This window comes from Coptis chinensis, chromosome 1 (genome assembly GCF_015680905.1).
Source record: "Coptis chinensis isolate HL-2020 chromosome 1, ASM1568090v1, whole genome shotgun sequence".
Classification (NCBI taxonomy): Eukaryota; Viridiplantae; Streptophyta; class Magnoliopsida; order Ranunculales; family Ranunculaceae; genus Coptis; species Coptis chinensis.
In genome coordinates, this window is record NC_141456.1 from 18702928 (window position 1) to 18723802 (window position 20875).

The following is a 20875-nucleotide window of genomic DNA, read 5'->3' on the forward strand; positions in this document are numbered from 1 at the left end:
AATATATCCGATATAAATTGTTGACTTTGATCGATATATTGACGATATTTTCAATATAATCAACAATATTTCTGATATATCGACATACAAAACAAAATTTTGACTGGTCAACAAAAAAAGATATATCTCCGATATTTCTGATATATATTGGTTTTTGGGTACACTGAAATATTCATTGAATTCGATATTTTGGGCCTTGGTGGAAACTCAAAGATATAAAAAAGTATTTGCAGGTTGTTTCTAGCAACTCAGTTTGGATGGTTGGTAATGGGAAGAATGTGTCTCTGTTTAATGATCATTGGATTATAGCCAATGGCAAACCTCTTACTCTTGAAGATTTCAAACCTCTTGATCCTAACCTACATTCACTTACTGTAAACCACCTCATATATCTAGAGTCTAGTACCTGGAACTTGAATAGAATTGGAGATATGTTTTCAATTCACATTAGACCTAATGTGTTAGAAGACAACCTCATTTAATTGGTTAGGAACTAGAAAAGGAAACTCCACAGTCAAGGCAGCGTATCATAACATTTGCAGTGACTCATATTTAGCCCAATCTTCCACCTTCAACCCTAGAATTGTCAGATCATCTGGAATATGAAAGTTGAAGTTAGTATTCAACTATTTTTGTGGAAACTTCAAAAACAAATAGTAATGGAGAGGCTCATGCTGGTGCCAAATGGGCACTTAGATTTAATGGAAGTGAGCCTCCAACCAAGTTTTTTGAGTTGTAACCCATACTATTTAGTAATTTAATAGAATGGAGATGGTATTATTGAAAAAAAAAAAAAAAAAGTATTGCGTTTGATTTGTTAATAATTTTCTCTACATAATTATGGAAACAATTCTCACAAATCAAAACACCCCATTTGAAAAGTCTATCTAAAAATTGCACCCAGAAACTAGAATATTTGCTTGCTAGTTGCTGCGTGCATTTTGTGTTGTGATTTGTATGTTTTACAATGGATATTATGGGCATCTATTTATCTATATCTATATAACAAAGAAGGGAAGTGTGGGGCCTGCAGCCCCAATTTCTAACATTCGGATTTTGCTTATGATGTGGAGCATCCAAGAGTGCTAATGGGGGGTGTGCTGATAGTAGGGGTTCAAACGGATAGGTTTGGATTCGGATATGTCTGTATCCAAATTCGAATTCGAAAATTTATACCGATATCCGAATCCAACGGATATTAAAAAAATTATCCGAATCCGATTTCGGATATCTGAATTGAATATCTGATAATATCCGATCCGAAAATTAAAATTAATTAAAATTTTATTTGCTTTGAATAATTCATTTTACCACTATAAAAAATAGTATAAATATATTTATTTGTCATTTATTATTATTATTTTGTTTTTATAGTTTTATATTATTAGTTTATGATTTTATATAATAAAAAATGAATAAATTAATTATATATAATAACTATTAATTTTTTAAATCGGATCGGATATTATCGGATGCGGATATAGCAATATCCGAATCCGTATTTAAAACCAAACCAATTTGGACATAATATCCAATTTTTCGAATATGAATTCGAATCGGATTCGAATATTTGAATATCCACTTGCACCCATAGTGGTCAACAAGTGCGGCTGGGCTTTTATGGGACTGGGCTTCAATTGCAATTCGGATGGGTTTCTACTGGGTTTTTGTGGGAGTGGGCTTCAATTGCAATTTTTTTTAAAATCAACACCGTATGTACTGGGCTTTTCCTTGCTATACGCCTATACGGCAAGTGCAATATACTAGTCTACAGATAAATCACAATCCACTATACCAAAGTCTAAACATCTAAACATAAGGTCCATATTTTGTCTAATAAACTTGGACCATTTTAAACCAATAAAAAGCAAATCTTGTTGATATGAAACACAAGTAAAACTAGCCATTTGGCATAGCCGGACTTACTACATAGATAGCTAATGACTCAAAATCTTAAAGTTTACTTGAATAAATAATATATGTATATTGATAGCTAATAATTCACTACATACTTTGTTTGAAGGGTTTATTTTTTTTTTTTTTTTTTAAGAGATTGCAATCAAAATGCTATACACACACAATACTTGTATAGATGAAAAAATTCCGATTAAAGAATAAAATATCTCGTCCTCACTTGGCATGCAAAGAAACACCAACAAAGAGAATAATGGATTACATGGATGAGTAAATAAACCTATATTAATGGTACGTCGTTGGCATATCCAAAACATATATATCCCAACACTTCATTAATCCACACCTCCTACAATATCCCAACAACTTAAAATCAAGGTGGAATTAAATTACAATCAAGGCAGAACACTAAATTAGTAGGTCTTGATCAGAAGACTTATTAATTCAAATAAATAAAGCAATACTTGTTGACAATTGATGACATACACAAACGCTGAAGAAAAAAAAAAGCAGCTCAAAGTATAATAATTCTATTTGACTGGGTTCTACGTTTAAGTTGCCAATTCCTCCCACCACATCCTTCTGCTGACCTATAAAAGATACCATCACCTTCATCCATTTCAACTATACAATGGGAAAAATGAGAAAGAGAGACAGATCAAGAAGAAAAGGAAAAAGACATCATGTGTTTCAAAATATAAAGTTATGACTTACATCCCACAAGAGGATTTTGCAGTACTGGTCTGTGACCAATATTTCTTCGATAGTTTTTCCGATTCTTGTACTTATACACAATCCCTTTAGGGTCCAATCCTTGCATCCCACAAGAGGGTTTGAGGATGTCAGATAGTAAACACAACAATTTGACAAATATTCATGTGTCTAAGGCATACCTGATCTTCAACAACTGTGTGCATAGCAGTGTTTGTAACAACTGGTTGCCCAATGTAGGTAGTCATTTTGGTCCCTACCAATAAGACCTTGTTCAGTATAATCTGCATTAGGAAAATACAAAATATTCATAACCAAATAAACCAAGACAACCCCAAGTGTTTGTTATTTTTTACATTGAGAATCAAAATACGCCAATGTGTGTGCTCTTTTTTATCACTCACCTAATCAAAAATACCAATGGCTCTAAAATACAACTGAATGATAATAAAACGAACAAACAAAACAAACAAATCATAAAAGAACCAAAACACAAACGCACCAAATAACAAAAACACAATTGGAGAGAAACCCAAATTACCTTATCATTAACCTTAGCACCTTTGAGCCTCTGTGCAGTGAGAAAACGTACTGTAAAGACAATATATTGCCGACCACCAATCTAACATATCAACAAAACAAAACACCATTTTTTTCAGCACATATCAAGAATAAAAAAAAGACACGAAAATTGTCTCACCATGACAACAGCAAAAATCTGTTCAGGCTTTGGGGTTTCAGCAACCTGGGTGAGTTCAGAATCGGGTTGGGACTCAATGACAGGTGGTGCTTCAGGATATCACACTTAGGCAAGTGAAGATATTTCATTGTAGGCGGGTACTGGAGGTTCCCATTGTGTCTCCTTCTATTAATCCATTGATTGGAACCTCTGCATGTACGTATCACTGTGTCCTGATTCAAACCCACGACAGATGGCTTGATTTGTCCTGTCATACATACCTTTGTCCACTCAACACGAAGCCGTCGGTCCTGTCTTCCAAATTCCGCCCTGTCAAGTCCTCGAATTGCATCCTCAGCATCTCGCTCATCATCCATATAGACAAAAGCAAATCCTATAACAACAACAAAAGGAAATAAAATCTGGTAGATACCACACAACTACCAACGAGGAATAAAAGAAAATCCAGGCTCTCTATGTAAGGATCCCATTATCGAAGATATTGGATGCGATCGTACTCAATAAATGAGTCACAACTAACCCATTAACCGCAAAATCTAGAATCTAAGTGACCATAAAAATCAGAAACAGAGTCAATAGACCTTGTTTGATGAAGTAAATTATGTGAAGGAACAACAGTCCAAAAGTGGGTGTCGCATGAGGAAATCAATGTTGTCATGCTTAAACTTTGTTATACACTAATTTCATTACCGAGTAAAACTTCATTAAAAACATTTAAGACAATCGTAGTTTTAGGAGAAAAGTTAGGATTTTGGTAGAATTTGTATTTAGGTAGACAATGTAATTTTGAACATAAGATGGTGCTGCAATTACTGATTAGCATCTCTGTTTGTGTTGTTTCTCCCCCACCCCCTACCTACTGACCATATTATTCATGGCTATGTGAGGATACGTGTTTCAGCAATATTTGAAGTGTATCTTGTACTAGTACCGAAGATCATACCTATATGACATAGGTCAATGGGTGACCTCGGTATCCATGCATCTTAGTGTCTTTGGGAAAGTTTTTCGCTAACCGGATCGGCGGGTATTCTCATTTGTTCTATTTTTTTATGCTCTTGGGTTCTTGGTGAACTATCAATCTCTTGTGATATATTTGTGTTCATATCTCGCAATTTAAAGAATGCTTTCATTATCTTTGAGTTATGGGTTATGGTAAGTTGTTCATTCATCGTGGATCTCCAAGGAGACTTAGTGTTGTTGGTTCTCTCCATTTGATTGTGTCTAATCTTCTAGACTTCTTGACTCACTTTTCTATCAGGTCTAATTCCATTGATAGATGGTTTAGCTTTTCATGGTATAACCCTATAATATCGCGGGTGTCGAGTCCAATGGTGTTTCACCGGCAATTTGTCTTATTGAGGAGCATATATCAGCTCCTCAAGAAGACATCTTCGAAAGAGAACCAAGCGTGTCTTTGGGGCGAAGCATGAATGGACCACAACAGCATAGGCACTCTATAGCCGACAAACTGGCTATTTCGATAGGAGTGTCACATCATGAGAAGTAAGTTTACCAAGCAGATCTGATGCTAAGAATTAGATCTTGCCAACTCATACTCAATAAGGTAAAATATTTTTAAACCATTGGCGAGGATAAAATGCCCCACCGACCCAACACAACTTATTATAAGCAAAAGAAAAATCGACCCATTTTCAACCATGTCAACCTGAAACATAGCAATGCCTCGGAAACACACAGGCAAACAACTGTTGTTCATTTCTCTATTGTTAAACTAACGGAAACACATTGATTAAAAATAGAAGGCGGACACGTGAATCGTAAAATAACATGGTAAGTTATAAAAGTAGTAAGAATTACTGTTGATTTTGTGATGGGGGTAAAGGAACATCTTCCACGAGAACTAACAGGTATATAATATTCATCGAAGAGTTCTATTGCTTCCTCTATGCTTGTAGCAAATTCACTGTCAACCTTTAAGTTTTCTAGATTATTCCTGCTACCTTCAACTTCAGCTTGGCCTTTATCTACATCATCTTCATTGTCATTTCCTTCTTGCCTTCTCCTTTTTCCATTCCTTCCTATATATTTCTTGCCTTTTAATTTTGCCTCTCATGTTATTGTAGTGTATTTTGTATAATACCCAATCATCTAGCTGGAGAATTGAAACAATAGCATAACATGTATAAAAATCAGTAGATAGAGATGAATCTACTTGAAAGAAGCAAAGCATCACATATACATTCATTCATGTGTGACATATGGCATAAGTATTGAAATGAAACTAACAGCAAAAACAAACAAATTATTGAATTGTGCATGAATTGAGATGGTCGGTATGCAAGGACTTTAGAGTTTCCTATATTTACGTTTTCTAAGGGAGCATAAGCATGGATTTCACGCGGCAATCATACAATTGCTCTGAAATCTTTTGCTTAATGTCGAGTAGTGCTCAAAACAGATAAACATGAATTCATAACTATACTACAGATCATATTATGTTGAAATAGAGTTAGAAAATGCTGAGAAGGTACCTTCATGCAATTGCTTTGCTTGTTCTCAGGTATTTGATATTCTGGAATCCAGAACTCATGCATGATCCAATCTGTTTTTTTCCTAGGATTATCCTTGACTTTCTTCCCTTCATAATAGACTAGAGCTCTCGTAAGACCAACTTTTCTTTTATCTTGATCTATCAACTCTTTTTTGGATCCACTGGCTTTCCAATATCCATTACCAGCCTCATGATCTGGTATGTCCCCCTATTTGTATTTTTGCACCCTTTAGCTGAAAAAGTACCAGGATCCTCTTCATTTAACCTGTGCTTTTCTGCAACATGAATGCATTATATTAGAAGAATATCTAGCACCACAGAGATATATTGATGAAATGTTTAGGCGATAAAACTTCCACAGTTCCCTACTATGTTTAGTGATACCAGGAAACCAAGATTCAAACTGCTATTCTCTTTTCAACACTTCCACCTCATTTCCTTTTTTGAACTTCATGGTTTCACTTACACTTAATCTTGTTTAGAGCAAATAAATTGCAATTAAAATGACAACTATACGACCTACTTTGATCCAAACGTAGAATAAACTTAGAGATGAGTCAGTTTAATTTGAGAGCCTAGAAAATCTAAAAATACATACAGACATTCACAAACATAATGCTGAATCCTATTAAACTTTTAGCCCATTCTGACAAATACCCACCATCCAATTCATTGCAATAGTAAAAAAAATCAACGAAAAAAATAAGACCAATACATAAAGCATTTTTATTTGGACTATAGATACCATTTAACAGTATTGGATTAACATAAAAACACTAAAAAAAAACTGTTAATATACAAATTTATTGCAGAAAAAGAATAAAATAATGATGAAAGTTAATGAAACTGACCTGGGTTTAATCAGAGGAGTAAAGTGGGGGTTCAAAACATATTGAAGGGTTGCTTTGCTTTGGTAAATACCACAATCTTGCCTATGAATGGCGTGTTGTTGTTTTCCTAGAATAGCCTTTGAAAGACCATCAATATGAACTACATCACCTTCAACCTCATCAACTAGATTTGCAATGGCACCCTCTCTTATAGGCCTCTTTTGGTGGTGAAGAATGTCACCAAGAAGCATGGAACCCATCTAACCAATGAGCGCTAGGGCTGTGTTTTCAAAACTGTTCGTGCTGACACCCTGAAAATCCCTTGTCCTAGAAGCCATATCATCCTTTTTGACCTTTAATTTTGGAAGAAAAAGAGAATAAGAGAGAGAGTTTAAAGAGATGATTTTTTTTTAGAGAGTTAGAAGTGTTTTGTAGAATTGAAAAAAAAAAAAAAAATAGAAAGAGGTTTTCATTTATTTTGGATTATTAACAATTGAAATCGGGTCAGAAAAGGGCCTATAATTCCTTTTTTTATGTAAAATTTAATGTGTCAGTCTTAGAGAAAAAAGGAAGCTGACGTGGGTCACTGAGAGCATTTACACCATTTATTTTGGATTACGAATAATTGAAATTGCCAAAAAAGCGTTTAAAATTTTTTTTTTTATGTAAAATCTAATGGCCTGGTCTTAGAGAAAAAAGTGGGGGACGACGTAGGTCACTAGGAGCATATTAATGGTCTTTGATAGAAGGAAACCTGGTCGCGTGTGAACGACCAATAAGAAGAGAGAGTGACGACAAGTACGCAATGAAACATCGCCACGTGTCAGTGTGATTGTTCGCGGGTACTTTATAAGTTGTAGTTCAACTTTGTCGAATCGAACATTTTTTCCAATTGTGAAAAAAAAAGTGTAAATTCGAGGCGGGGATGGAAAGACATGGGAGTGGAGTTGGGCGAGTATTGTTATTGGGATTCTGCATGGCTGGAATATGGTCAGCTTATATCACACAAGGAGTCCTTCAAGAGACCATGTAAGCTTTTTTTTTGTCTTCTTAATTGCAATCAATCTTTGAAACCTGTGTTTATTATAATAATAATAATATTGTGTTTCAGATCAACCAAGCGGTTCGGTCCTGAAGGGAAACGCTTCGAGCATCTTTCATTCCTAAATCTTGCGCAAAATGTAGTTTGTTTAATTTGGTCTTTTATGAGTAAGTTTTCTTTACTAATTCTTCCCTTTCCACATTTACTCTTAACAAATTTGTTTACTCTTATTTTGTTGTGCAGTGCTAAAGATATGGTCCAGAAGTAGCAGTGGTGGAGCTCCATGCTGGAGTTATTGGACTGCTGGTATCACAAACACAATTGGTCCTGCCATGGGGATTCAAGCTTTAAAATACATCAGTTACCCGGCCCAGGCACGTCATACTTTTATTGAAAATCTTTCATCATTTCTGTCCATTTAACTTTACTCACATTGCTATTATTCCTTTGCAGGTCCTGGCTAAATCTTCAAAAATGATTCCAGGTATGAATACATTTATGAATTTGTTACAATACTAGTATTTTCACCCAGGATTTGTAGTTCACGTTTTATAACTTCACTGATGGATCTCTGACCTGCATGCAGTTATGTTGATGGGTACACTAGTTTACGGCATTAAATATACTTTTCCCGAGTACCTGTGCACTTTCCTTGTTGCTGGAGGGGTGTCTGCATTTGCTCTTGCTAAGGTGACGACTGTGTCCTTGGAGTTGGAATTAACGAGTAGAAGAACTATCCATATGAAGTTCCATTACAGTTTATAAACTTTGCGTTGCACTTATAAGCTTTTCTCTTAACTATTATGTTGTTTCTTCTGTTTTGTTGACAATAGACGAGCTCAAAGACCATAAGCAAGCTGGCTCACCCAAATGCACCTCTTGGATATGGGCTATGTTTCCTGAACTTAGCATTTGACGGATTTACAAATGCCACTCAGGATTCAATTTCAGCAAGGTATGAATGTTCAGAAATTGGATAGTCACTTCTGTGCATATCAATTTATGTAAATTCCATTTACCTCACCCCCTCCCATCCCCATTTCCTCCCCTCCCCCTGTTAATATATTGATATAACTAAGAATGTGGTTATCACCATTGCCAATGCCCATCATGCATAATTTGTGCCATTGTAGCTGATACTCAGGCTGCCAGGAAATTTTAGCCTCAGTAGCAACTGCAAGCCTGAAAGGTGATGCGTAAGAAAATGCCTAGTTGTGTAGTCCTGTACGGTGAGAGAATTGAAGGTTCTTAATGTGCCCTACCCATCCGGCAGTGAAGCAATACCCGGTCTTCATCTCAGTCTCCATTGTACTTGTACGACAATCTATGAACTTACTGAAATGAAGTTTGAGCCTGAACCTTTTAAAGACCACTCCTTTGATGTTTGCACTTGCACAAATTTTAGGATAACGCTTTTTAATCCCACTTCCTGTTTGCACTTCACAAGAACATGAGTATGTTTTATATGAAGCAAAAAAATTTATATAATTTGATATTTCACAAGTAATGACAAACAGTTACTAACTCTGGGTTACAGATCACTAGCAAATCAATTTTCATGCAGTGAATTACTCTCTCGAAACACATTCATTTAATACATCAATGCATATATAACTTCATGCTCCCCAGCTCAACCAGTTTGCAATCTGTTACACAGGTACCCTAAAACGAGTGCTTGGGATATAATGCTGGGGATGAATTTATGGGGTACCATATACAACATCATCTACATGTTCAGCTGGCCACGTGGAAGTGGATTTGAGGCAGTCCAGTTTTGTAGAGATCATCCAGAGGCAGCATGGGATATTTTTCTCTTTTGTTTGTGCGGGGCAGTTGGGCAGAACTTTATCTTTTTGACCATCAGCAGATTTGGCTCCCTTGCCAACACCACCATCACAACTACTCGGAAATTTGTGAGCATTGTGGTTTCTTCAGTGCTTAGTGGTAATCCTCTGTCGGCAAAGCAGTGGAGTAGTGTCATAATGGTCTTCTCCGGTCTGTCATACCAGATTTATTTGAAGTGGAGAAAGCTCCAGAAGAAAAGAAAATCCATGTAAGGAAGGATATTAATTCATGATACATCTTTGTTTCTATTATTATAGATGGATCTAAGCCTAAAGGTTTAGTGTTCCCTCGAGTTTTGATAGTTTTGCAGAGTGGAGGAAAATGTAATCGATCATTTATGTAAAATGAAGCAGTGTAAAGCATCTGTTCACATTTCAGCAGTGTCTCTTAGTTGTAAAGACCAAAATATCATTTGATTTTAAGAGTAGGTTTGAAACAACAGGTGATTCTTGTTGTACTATACTTCGATGCATCACCATGTCAAGTCGGTAATTGATTGCTCTGGTGCTCTGGTGTTTCACGTGAGAAGCATAGGTGGTTCTTGGAATGATTCATGTTGTTTTAGTGATCCAATGATATCCAATTATACTTCCTTGGGAGGAAAGGTGGTCGGTCAGCAATGAAAGGATTTCTGTTGATGGGATCTTGTACATTAATTACGGAACTCGTTTCTTTGGATGTATGCAATGGAAAGGTTCAAGTGTTGGAAGGACGCATTCGACTAATGGCAATGAAGGGTATGGTTCTACAGGTTTTACTGGGAAAGAAAATTCAGAATTGACGGTCTCCCTGTGCATTATGTCGAAAGTTCATTTTTTTTCTGGTATGATGTTGTTGGGATTTTACATAACGGAGAAGTTGTAGTAAAAAAAATGGAAGGCGATTGTTGTGAACTCCAAACGTGGTAGTATTTAGTGTTGTCGACGTGCTCGTGTATGTGATGTAGTTGTTATCTGACGTGATTTCGTTCCTTCCATTTTTCTTGAATTTCAATAATAATATGATTGTGTGTTCTTCGTTTCGATGAATGGCTTGAAGAATGTTTACCGTATTTCAAATTTGATCCTAGTGGCCCACGTGTTAAATCATCCAATAAGGAAATAAGTATTTCTTCCACGATTTTCTCCCCAAATACCTGCGTACTCTCTCTCCAACTTCTGTTCTCTCCCGCCATCTAGTTAGGGAGTTGGAGTAGAGGTGTTGTTAATTTTGTTTATAGCTTCATTGGTTGATTGTACTTATACGGGTCGGTTTTGTTTGGGGTGGGATATTCATTATTGCATTTTGTTGCCCTTATTTTTTGGTTATCATCTGTTCTTGCATTGGATCATTTTTTTTACTTGCCCATTTCTTCACAGAGTTATTTACTTTTACTTGATTACAGGGCCATTATGGGAAGTAGTCTCTCTTGCTTTCTAAACCATGGTTGTGAGGCTTTCTTTGAAACCTGATAGTTTTGAGAATGTGGAATATAGTTGCAAGAAGGTGAACTCTATTATTTGGCTAGATTTGTAATCTATATACATTTTGACTTTTTGAGTTATCATGGGAGCTGCGTGTTGTGTTGCTGCAAGGGACGGAGCACTACCTAATAGAACCAACACCAAAGCTCTGCACAGGAATATTAGGTATTCTCCTTCGTGGAGTTTTAGATGGCCACAATAGACGGCGTGTTGCAGATGAAGTAGGAAATTCCCCAAGTTGATATTCTCATGGAAACGGTGGTATTGATGGCTCGGACATTAAAGACCGAATAGATGTTGAAAGAGATATTTAGTTTTAGATTTTGAGTTTGAAATTACTTTAAATGGAGAACTTCACATGAAGACACTTGGGCTTCAAAGCTAGAGGTTTTTTTTCTGTTAGATTTTTATATTTTGATTGTTTGATTATTGCCTTTGATCAATTTCCTCATAGGATGCAGTCACCATCATACATGGACTGGACGATAGATAGCTTATGGTTGTTCATCAGAGGATAAAACTCAGGACGTATGTCAGTGGCATACAAGGCAGTCAAAGACATCACTTTACAGGTCCAGTCTTAATGTCTACATACATATACATTATATTGTTTATTAAGACAAGGCAAATAAACTGTCTTTTGTTGTCCACAGTCCATGTCCATTACTCCTTTTTGGGAATAATGTTTTATCTTAAGGATGCACAAAGCCGAGGACATATTATTGAATGTTCACGTGTACGTGAAATTAAAATTTAAGAAGCGTAAGATCCTTTTTCTTTCTTTCTTTTTTTCCAATTTTTATTTTTATAATTTCAAGTCTACATTTATTTATTTTTACACGATGCTGCTCGATTAATTTCAATTTATACATCTATCTTTTGGTTGACATAATGCAGGTCCAAGTATAATAGTCCCTAGGACTCTTGAGTTGGCTGCTCCACAGGTTATTCTTTGAACTCAACTTTTCCTCTATGAAGGCATAAGTGATAAGTGGTAGCTAACCTTTTTGCTTACTTTTCATGATTGAGCAAGGTAACGATTATTAATAACTGAAAATAGTTAATAATCCTGATATAAGACAAAGGAATATGAGATGCAAACAGGCAAAATCAATGCGACTTTTTTGCAAAAGTATGTTCACAGTATCATTTAAATGGATATTGTTTGTATGTCTTAGCTTACTAGCTATTTTCAAATTTGAATGAAAAAAGAGTTGCTTGAGGTGCAAGAGCATGCGGCAGTTTCAACATGCTCCATGATCCACTCAATAATTATGAAATCGCGGATAATTATGAGAATCTTGGATTGATTACCTCGTTATGGTTATGAGCTAAGTTACATTGACATGGACGCGTGTGTCAGTATCCGACACGGATACGGAGTGTCTGACACAGCAAAATATCAAAAACTAAGGTACATCACACACAATATGTGTCCGACACGGACACGTGGATATATGTCCGACACAGATTATTTTTGGAATATGGCGTGTCCATGTAACATAGGTTATGAGTTAAGCATTTTGTGAAGCCTTACTTGTTGAGTGGTTAAAGAACACTAATCAAGTGAAAATGTTTGGGGAATCAATCGTTTCCATTCTCTTTCTCTCAAACTAACGAGTTTTAATCATTTAATTGGGCTAGGTATTTGTTGTGGGTTATGGCTGAGTTGGATTTAATTGGTGCTGATATTCAAGAAGTTATTGGTAGTGCTATTGCTATTCAGATTTTGAGTCACTTTGGGCTGGTGTTCTCATCACTGCTACTGATTGGTAAGCAGAAAAAATATCATCTTTTTGAGTGAACAGTTTTAGTTTTTGGCTTAAATTTGTGTTTTGAGTGTAATCATATGTTGTGTGTTTGTACAGTTTTATATTTCTGCTTCTTGAGAACTATGGAGTGTGGAAATTGGAAGCTGTTTTCGCGGTTCTGATTGCGACGATGGCTAAATTGTTTGCTTGGATGTTTGGAGAAACTAAGCCTAGTGGGAAGGAAGTACTAATAGGTATTGAAAGTAGTGTTATTTATTGTTCAATCATTTCAGTTTGTTTGTTTTTTTGTTCCGAAGTTGTAGCTGTAACTGTTGTCTTCTCTATGTAGGTGTTTTAGTGCCAAAGCTAAGCTCGAGAACAATTCGGCAAGCTGTAGGGGTTGTTGGCTGTGTGATTATGCCACAATGTATTCTTGCATTTTGTGGATTTTGGATTGGCAAAAAAATCTGATGAGAAGAAGAATTTGGACGGTACTCCACTTTATATTTGGGCACTTGGGTGGAAGTGCTTGATGCAGATGTTAACCATAATGTACGATAACTTTACATCATCCAATAAATAATTTTCATTCAATAGATTTGGGTTTTGATTTCCATTCTTCTATTTTCCTTATGTTTATATTATTATTTCCATTCTTTGTTTTCTCAGCCTTTTCATGTTTCGGTGTTTTGATTCTCTTTTATTCATTGTAATAGCCACTGCCTTCTTTAATTGCAATTCATATTTCTATGCAGAAAGCTTCCTCCAAAAACAAGTTTGTTTTCCTCTTTAAGTCCAATAACGAAAAAGCTTTTGGAAACCCTATCAAAAGGAGGTGATTAATGCAATAATGAGTGCATATGACGCTTTTGTTTCAATTCTAACTGGAAGTAGAAAACACCTTGCTTACCAGGTAACACCAATGGTTTAAAACATCTTTATAGAACTTTTACTCCGTAATATTATTTGCCAGGTGATCAAAGCAACAATGCAGTATGGTATAATGAGCACATGTAGTATTCTTTGTATTATCCCATCAAGTGGGTGGTTGATTTCTCTTATTAGTTGCTTTGTTTCTGAAGGAGCTTTAGGTTCCTTTAACAACATTCAGTTCTGTTTAAACTCTTATCCGGATTTTGTTCAACATATATTAGCCATTGAAGCTGAAAAGTAGGTACACTTGATATATTTTTCTTCGACCATTTTTTTTTACGGCTCTTTAGTCAAACCTTATTTCATAGATTAGATAGTAGTAATGGGTAAACACATTTTTCCCTTTTTGAAATCTAGCTTTGATAATCTAATCATCAGTTAAGGCATTCACTATTGCATCTTTCCTCCTAAATAAATTCATCAAGATGAGGGACTATTACTATTCTATTTAGTAGGTGATAAGGTAATGTATTTTTTTTCTTTAATCTATATGGCTTCAGTAATTGAGTGCTTAATGATTATATGATTATCAATAATCATGTATTTGGTTTCTCTAACAATTGGTATATAATAGCAATCATTAGCACGACTAGAATTATTACCATGTCCAGGAAACAGTACCACGTACAGGGAATGAAGAATACTAGGTTCACTTATCGTTAATGATGGTGTATTATTATTTGTTACCTTCAAATACTAATTTAACAAGAAATATGTAGATTGGTTATGGATTCACATACGTACAGACATAGTACCTCTTTTTTCTTCTTTTTTTAGTTGTACACTTAGCATAATGATTTTAAATTGTTATTGTGGAACCCTATGTTTGGTGGGTAAAATTAGAATATAATTTGTGTTTGTTTATGAGCATTGTATGCTTCCATACAAATGATTACACACCTTGGGTGATCTTCATGTCCTTTTGGAGGGTACTAGCTGTGCACTCCTACCCTTTGAGAGTTTGAGGATCCTATATGACATAAGAGAATTGAAAAGTTGTTTTAGCAAACAATTCTATTGCAATTTGCAATGTGATGGAGTGACTTTTAGGCAGGATGAGGGAGAGGAAAAGGCAAATGGCGGGAGCAGAATATGGGGAAGTAGAACTCACCCACAAGGCCACAACAAATGTGGAAGCAGGAGGTAGAGAAGGTGGGAGAGTGACATTTGCTGTGGGGGGAACTAGAAATCAGTTGAGAGGCAGAGACAACAAGAGAGGGAGAGGATAGAAACATACAGACAGCTGAAACATTTTTTCTATCTAACCATAAAGCATTTTATGCCGTAGTTTGCTAGAGCACTCCCTTTGGTCGTTGATTAACTTTCTTTTGGAACTCCCAAAATCCAGGATTTCTTAACTTCAGTTTTAGTTGCACTTTCGGATGTGCCAATAATTATTATATTAGGGAAATTATGCATTTTTAAAAATGGAAATGGAGCTACCTTTGGCAGCCATGACCATATTGTTACCATTATGAATTGAAGTCCAATTAGCTAGAGAAAGAATGCTCAAGCATGAAAGAAGAACTTGAAAAGCTGGGAAAGTCAAAGAGAAGTTGGAATATCCTTTAGAAATTGGGGTTCAGAATACCAAAGCACCAAATCCCACAACAGAACTACCTGAGAATGGATATAAAGTCACAGAGGTGATCTGTGTGTGGATTGATTTTGAAAGTTAAGACTAAACATTAGTTTTGTACTCAGCCTCTTGGGAACTGGGTAATTTTTTCTGGTTGAAGATTAGAATCTCTGTAATTCTTTGGCTCAGGAGGTAGATTATATTCAATACATTTCTAATTAATTCCCTTCCTTTCTAATTTGAACAGATACTCGATTTGAGAATAGTCTACCCTCAGTCTTATCAATTGCTTAAGTAGAATAAGTTAGTGGAGTAAGTTGAAAGTCTGAGATTTAGATTTGCATATATTCTCATAACGTGTTACTAGATGCTCCATAATCTATATTCCCTATTGAACAAAGAAATGGTTGTTTGCATATGCGTTGCTACAAGCACAAAAAATGGTGTTGATTTCACCAGTGCGAGAATACATAGCAAAAATGGTGTTGATTCTCAAACGGTGCACCCACCCTCCCCTTTCCCCATCTTTGATTTGTTTTTCTATTCTAATAATTTTTTTATGATTTGTTTATTTATGCCGTTAAAATTATCCAAGAAAAAAGCCTTGAACATCATTAATTACCTGCAATTTATAACTATATGATTTATTAGACCCATATGAGAGTTATATTTGGTTAATATGCAGGTTAGCATTGTAAATGTTGTGTATTCACAATCAGAGTTGCTTCAGAAAGAAGTGTTTTTAGTAGAAATAGCTGATTCAACATCGAAAGAATCAGTGTCCCACCTTAAAGTTGTTTTCTTCTTACGCTCGGCGTCGGAGAACATTCAGCATTTGAGACGACAAATTGCTAGCCCAAGATTTGGAGAGTATCACCTATGTAAGATTTCTTCGCACGCTTAAGTTTTGACCCAGATTTTTAAGTTGGAAATGTTATGATTTTCTTCTTACTGCCCAATGTTATAAACGTTGTATTTTCGTTTGTACAGTTTTCTCTAACATTATGAAGGACACCCAGATGCATATACTGGCTGATTCCGATGAGCAAGAAGTTGTCCAGCAAGTTCAGGTGATTCTGCTTTCAATAGCTATATATTGAACTAAGTCTCTTTCCATTTGTCTTTAAAATCATTATAGAGCCATACATCATCTGACCTTCTCCTACCGTAATAAAACTTTATAAAATTTAGTTGTCTTTCAAGTAATATTTTTCTAAACTATCAGAAAAATTGTGCAAATAGTAACAATTTTAAAAGTCTGAAAGTTAATCACAGTCTTTCCTATAAGGTTTGTGTCACCTTAGTTTCCTTTGCGAAATTCTTATTCTGATAAAATCATTAATCTAAAGTTTCTCATGAAGCGATAAGAGTTGGTGCTGCAAGAGGTAGAGTAGTGAGCTTAATTTGATTGGAAACAAAGCACAACAATGGGTTTGAAAAGTAGCGTGCTTAGAAGAAATCAAATAACGTACCTGGCTAGTAGGTATATATTTTTATTTTCTATACAGTTGACCCTCAATTGTGTTTTTCAGCCATAGTACATCTTTGTTTGTTTGCTATTCTTTGTTCACCTCTACTGGAACAAAGTTATATATGCCACATTATGTCATAATTTTATCTGAACTTTTTGCTTAACTCACTAGGTTGGAGCACAAACTGAGACTGAGCTAAAAGAAAAGAGGCTGAGTGTAGAAGATGCTCTTAATGCAACCAAGGTATCTTCTGATTTCAGCTAATGTTGTCTTGCTTGAATACTGAGAACACAGAGAAATGCGTACGATAATTTGGTGTTGTCAATGATTTTTCAGGCGGCTGTTGAGGAAGGCATTGTAGTTGGTGGAGGGTGCACCCTGTTGAGACTTGCAGCAAAGGTTGATGCTATCAGGGATACTCTTGATAACGAGGAGCAAAAGGTATATGTCGACATATACTTCTTTTGGACTTGAATAACTTTAGTTTACTTTTTCTTTCTCTGTGAGGGAATTATGCATTGTTTTGTTGCACGGTGTTCATTATCATGGGCGGATGGCAGGTTGGGGCAGGTATTGTTAAAAGGGTCCTGAGTTAATTGCCAAAAATGCTGGTGACAATGGAAATGTGGTCATAGAGAGGGTAAACATTTCCCCAGGTTAATATATTTTATGTAAATTTTGTCTAGGATGCATTGCGCTAAAGTTATGTATTTTTGTTCTATTCTCTTCTTTATTCAGGTTCTCTGCAGCGACAACCCAAAGTATGGGTACAACGTTGCAACTGAAAAATACGAAGATTTAATGACTGTTGGAATCATTGATCCTACCAAGGTAACATTCTTTTGCAGTCTTGGTCAAAAATGTAAATGATGGATTATCATGTTGATATGTTTTTCCACAACGTGGAACTGTATATTTCTTTGAGAACAAACTATTGTTTGTTGTGTACTATCAATTTTGTGTATTGTGCTGCATTTCTATGATGGTTTTGTGAATATAATAATAGTTTTGACTGCAGCGTCTTCTGTTATTGATAATCTGGTGCTGCTTAGATCATGCTGCTTCTGTGGCTAGAACGTTCCTCACTTCAGATGTGATTGTTGTTGGCATCAAGGAGCCTGTGCCGGCAGCAGTAAGAAACCACATGGATAACTCAGGTATGTACTGCCCATAGAAATTTGTGACACTATTGTATGGGTTGTTTTCTGTTTTGGAGTGACTTTGACATTATTTCTGCATTCAGGTTATGGTTGCCAACAGGGCCACGGGGATGAAGGCTGTCAATAATTCCGATCATTAACTATCAATGGTTATAAGGATACAACATCTTTAGGATGCAAAAGCAAGAATGAACGCCCATTGCATCTTATGACGCTACTTTTTGTTTACTGCACAATGTGCATTACATCTTATGTAAGCAGTGCTATCGTACTTGAAAAAGTATGATAGTGAAAGTTTGGATTACCGCTGGAAATTGCTCTGGGTCTAAAAAGACTGTCCATCCAACTTTTGAAACAAGTAGTTGCACTTGCATTCTAAACTAAATTCAAAGCAGAATTGAACTGATTTTGAAACTTCTTGTTGATGATCTTTTCTTGCTTTCTTGTGTTTCTGTTGATGGGGTTGTTGTTTTTCTGGTTCCCATGTTACAAAAGTGTAATACGTTTGTAGTAGTTGAAAGTTGGTGGGAGTTCCCATTGTTTGGGACGAAGATGAAGAAGAAGAAGCCATTGGTTTGAGACAACGAAATAGTTTCTTGGTTGTGAACAGAAATAAGTTTCTAAGTTCTGATTGACTTCGAAAGTTAATAGATACAGTGTTTATTTTTAGGAAACGGTGTTGAAGTTACGTATTTAGAAAGAAATAAACCTTGGCCGCCAAGTTAGTTAAATGCAGGTGGAATAAACCTTGGTCATCAACTTAGTCAAACAATGGACCCCCAAGAATCTACGGATTTACAGCTGTTAGATTATCGAAAAATACAAAAGAACTGATAGCTGTCTGTTATACGACAGTAAAAAGTGTAGACACGTTTATTTTAGGTTTGGCTTATGATCGATCAGTTTGTTGTCTTTCTCTTTTGTGTTGGGCACTGTAATTGGTATTGTGCGTTTGTGAAACCTTCTGCAGCACAGAAATGACAGGACACTCTTGATGTAAACCAACAATGTCGTGTTAAAGATCAATGCATTAGTCTTGATGCCGTTACCCATTCCAAGATGGAATTTGCAGACCACCTAACAGTGCTTCTACTAAAAACAGATGCAAGACCTAGAAGGGGCTTTTCAAATGTAATTTATGTTAGCTTAGGAGTTAGGACCGTCATTGATATAGATCATTCTTAGAAAAAATCATCACATTCAAAGATGTCTAGACGTATCAAAATTTGTTTGCAATGTTATAAAATTATCCAACAGTATAGATTTTTCAAATTTCAAAACAACTTTTGACAAAGTTAAACATTTTCATTTGGGGTGATTTTTTGTAGGAAGATTTTCTATTATAAGAAGACTATCTTCACCAAAAATCAGTCCTCAATTCATCTTATAAATCCATTTTTGGTGATGGAGTTCATATAATGAGCTAAAATCACTCTCAAGGACACATATTTTTCGAAATCACTCACAAACTCAATTTTCGGGTGAAAATAACTCACAAATAGCCCGGATTTGAAATTAATATCTTCCAATTTTACCCTTTCTGTATTTTGGTATAAACAGTGATTGTTCATACTTACTCGCGTATGAACAGACCTCATACATTATGTTGAGGTATGAATAGAGATTGTTCATAGCTCATGTTGAGGTATGAACAGTAATTGTTCATACCCGGTACCCCAATGATTGTTCACACTTCATACTCCAATAGGTGTTCTCACTAATCATATATACACTATGTTGAGATATGAACAACGATTGTTCATACTATATACGCCTGGTCGTTTTGGTTGGGTCAAGCCATTTTTTATATTTCACGTCAGGGGTAAACTTGACTTTTTACCACCTGTCCCGTTTTTAATTTCGTATAAGGGGTATACTTGTCCTAAAATCTACCCGATCCCTGTGAGTGAAAAAAAAAAAAAAGGGGGATTTGAGAGCGATTTTTTCTTCCTTTTTGTCCTTGAGAGTTACTCTTTGATATATGTGATTGAAGTTCGTTAATTTAGCGTGTATAAACAGATTTTAGCACATTGACATGTCTTGTGGCTTGTGCTTCCACTATCATATGGAATATTAAACTAAAGTCTCATATTATTTGGCTAGTTCCTTATCATGCACGCCATGCATTTGGCTTTTAGTCATCTTAGAGCAAGTCCAATGGGAGTGTTATATGGCATGGGTTGCTAAAGACCATATAGCACCCCAAACACCAAATGACCATTCTAATGGGGCTGCTAAAAGGGTCTTAAATTTGGCTGCTATAATTAAGTTTTGATAGACGGATGACACAATTTTTGTCGTCCGTGTGTTAAATTTCGACAAACGGCATAAATTGTGTCGTCTATCCAAAAAAATATCGGCTTATATTTGCAACTAATGGACAGACGACAGAAATTGTGTCGTTTGTATCCCTTTAGCACCTCAAACTTTAACACACCGATTGGAAAGATTTTTGATTTTTTGGGCAGCTAAATTTGGCTAGGTGATCAGTTCCTAAATGTGCATATTTATCTCTTTACATTACTGCATTATAGCCTTTCTTACACATAATAAACAGACAACTCATAGTTTTTACTGCCTTTTGCAGGTTACAAACCATTTCAGACCACTTATCATAAAATATACATTTTAGCGCAAAAAAGAGCTCTATTAACGCTTCTTATGAAGACTCTACCTCTAGTTTATATGAAAAAGTGTTGAAAAGTCAAAGTCAATAGTCAATGTCTCAAATCCATAAGACTAAAAGTTATGTCTTTAACTTAAGACTGGAGTTGGATGGTTTTATCTCAAAAGTAGTCTTGCTCAAACCTTAGCTTGCTCAAGAAGAAAGAAGAAAAGCAAAAACATAAAGGAAAAAGGAAAAGTAAAAAAACAAATGTGTGAGGTGTCTTAATTGTAGAGAGAGGGCAAATCAGTCATTATAAAAGTAGGAGTATAAAAGCAAAAAGTAGATAGAGAAA

At 35.6% G+C, this 20875-nt stretch overlaps 2 protein-coding genes and 2 pseudogenes across 3 annotated transcripts; 3 read left to right on the forward strand and 1 right to left on the reverse strand.

Annotated features, from left to right (window-relative positions):
* Positions 1–2179: 2179 nt before the first annotated feature.
* On the reverse strand, positions 2180–3793 carry LOC147522677 (large ribosomal subunit protein bL21c-like). Its single transcript, XM_086594715.1, has 5 exons — positions 3326–3793; positions 3167–3247; positions 2808–2909; positions 2629–2727; positions 2180–2504 (listed from the first exon to the last, which is right to left on the reverse strand). Exons 1-5 carry the CDS (start codon positions 3326–3328, stop codon positions 2466–2468), a joined length of 324 nt encoding a protein of 107 aa, XP_086450841.1. The 5' UTR covers positions 3329–3793; the 3' UTR covers positions 2180–2465.
* Positions 3794–7370: 3577 nt separating this feature from the next.
* LOC147522678 (UDP-galactose/UDP-glucose transporter 3-like) lies at positions 7371–9934 on the forward strand. The gene is made up of 7 exons (XM_086594705.1): positions 7371–7699; positions 7782–7879; positions 7956–8086; positions 8166–8196; positions 8299–8402; positions 8546–8667; positions 9370–9934. The coding sequence occupies exons 1-7, from the start codon at positions 7596–7598 to the stop codon at positions 9767–9769; spliced, it is 990 nt and encodes a 329-aa protein (XP_086450831.1). The 5' UTR covers positions 7371–7595; the 3' UTR covers positions 9770–9934.
* A 636-nt stretch (positions 9935–10570) lies between these two features.
* On the forward strand, positions 10571–18321 carry LOC147522679 (ruBisCO large subunit-binding protein subunit beta, chloroplastic-like; annotated as a pseudogene). The gene is made up of 16 exons (XR_015213959.1): positions 10571–10819; positions 10942–11592; positions 11674–11782; positions 11918–11964; positions 12665–12792; positions 12889–13025; positions 13121–13323; positions 13527–13684; positions 15969–16164; positions 16274–16353; positions 16927–16998; positions 17092–17196; positions 17316–17395; positions 17494–17586; positions 17774–17912; positions 17999–18321. The product of XR_015213959.1 is annotated as a ruBisCO large subunit-binding protein subunit beta, chloroplastic-like (transcript).
* On the forward strand, positions 12681–13242 carry LOC147522680 (metal transporter Nramp2 pseudogene; annotated as a pseudogene).
* Positions 18322–20875: the final 2554 nt, after the last annotated feature.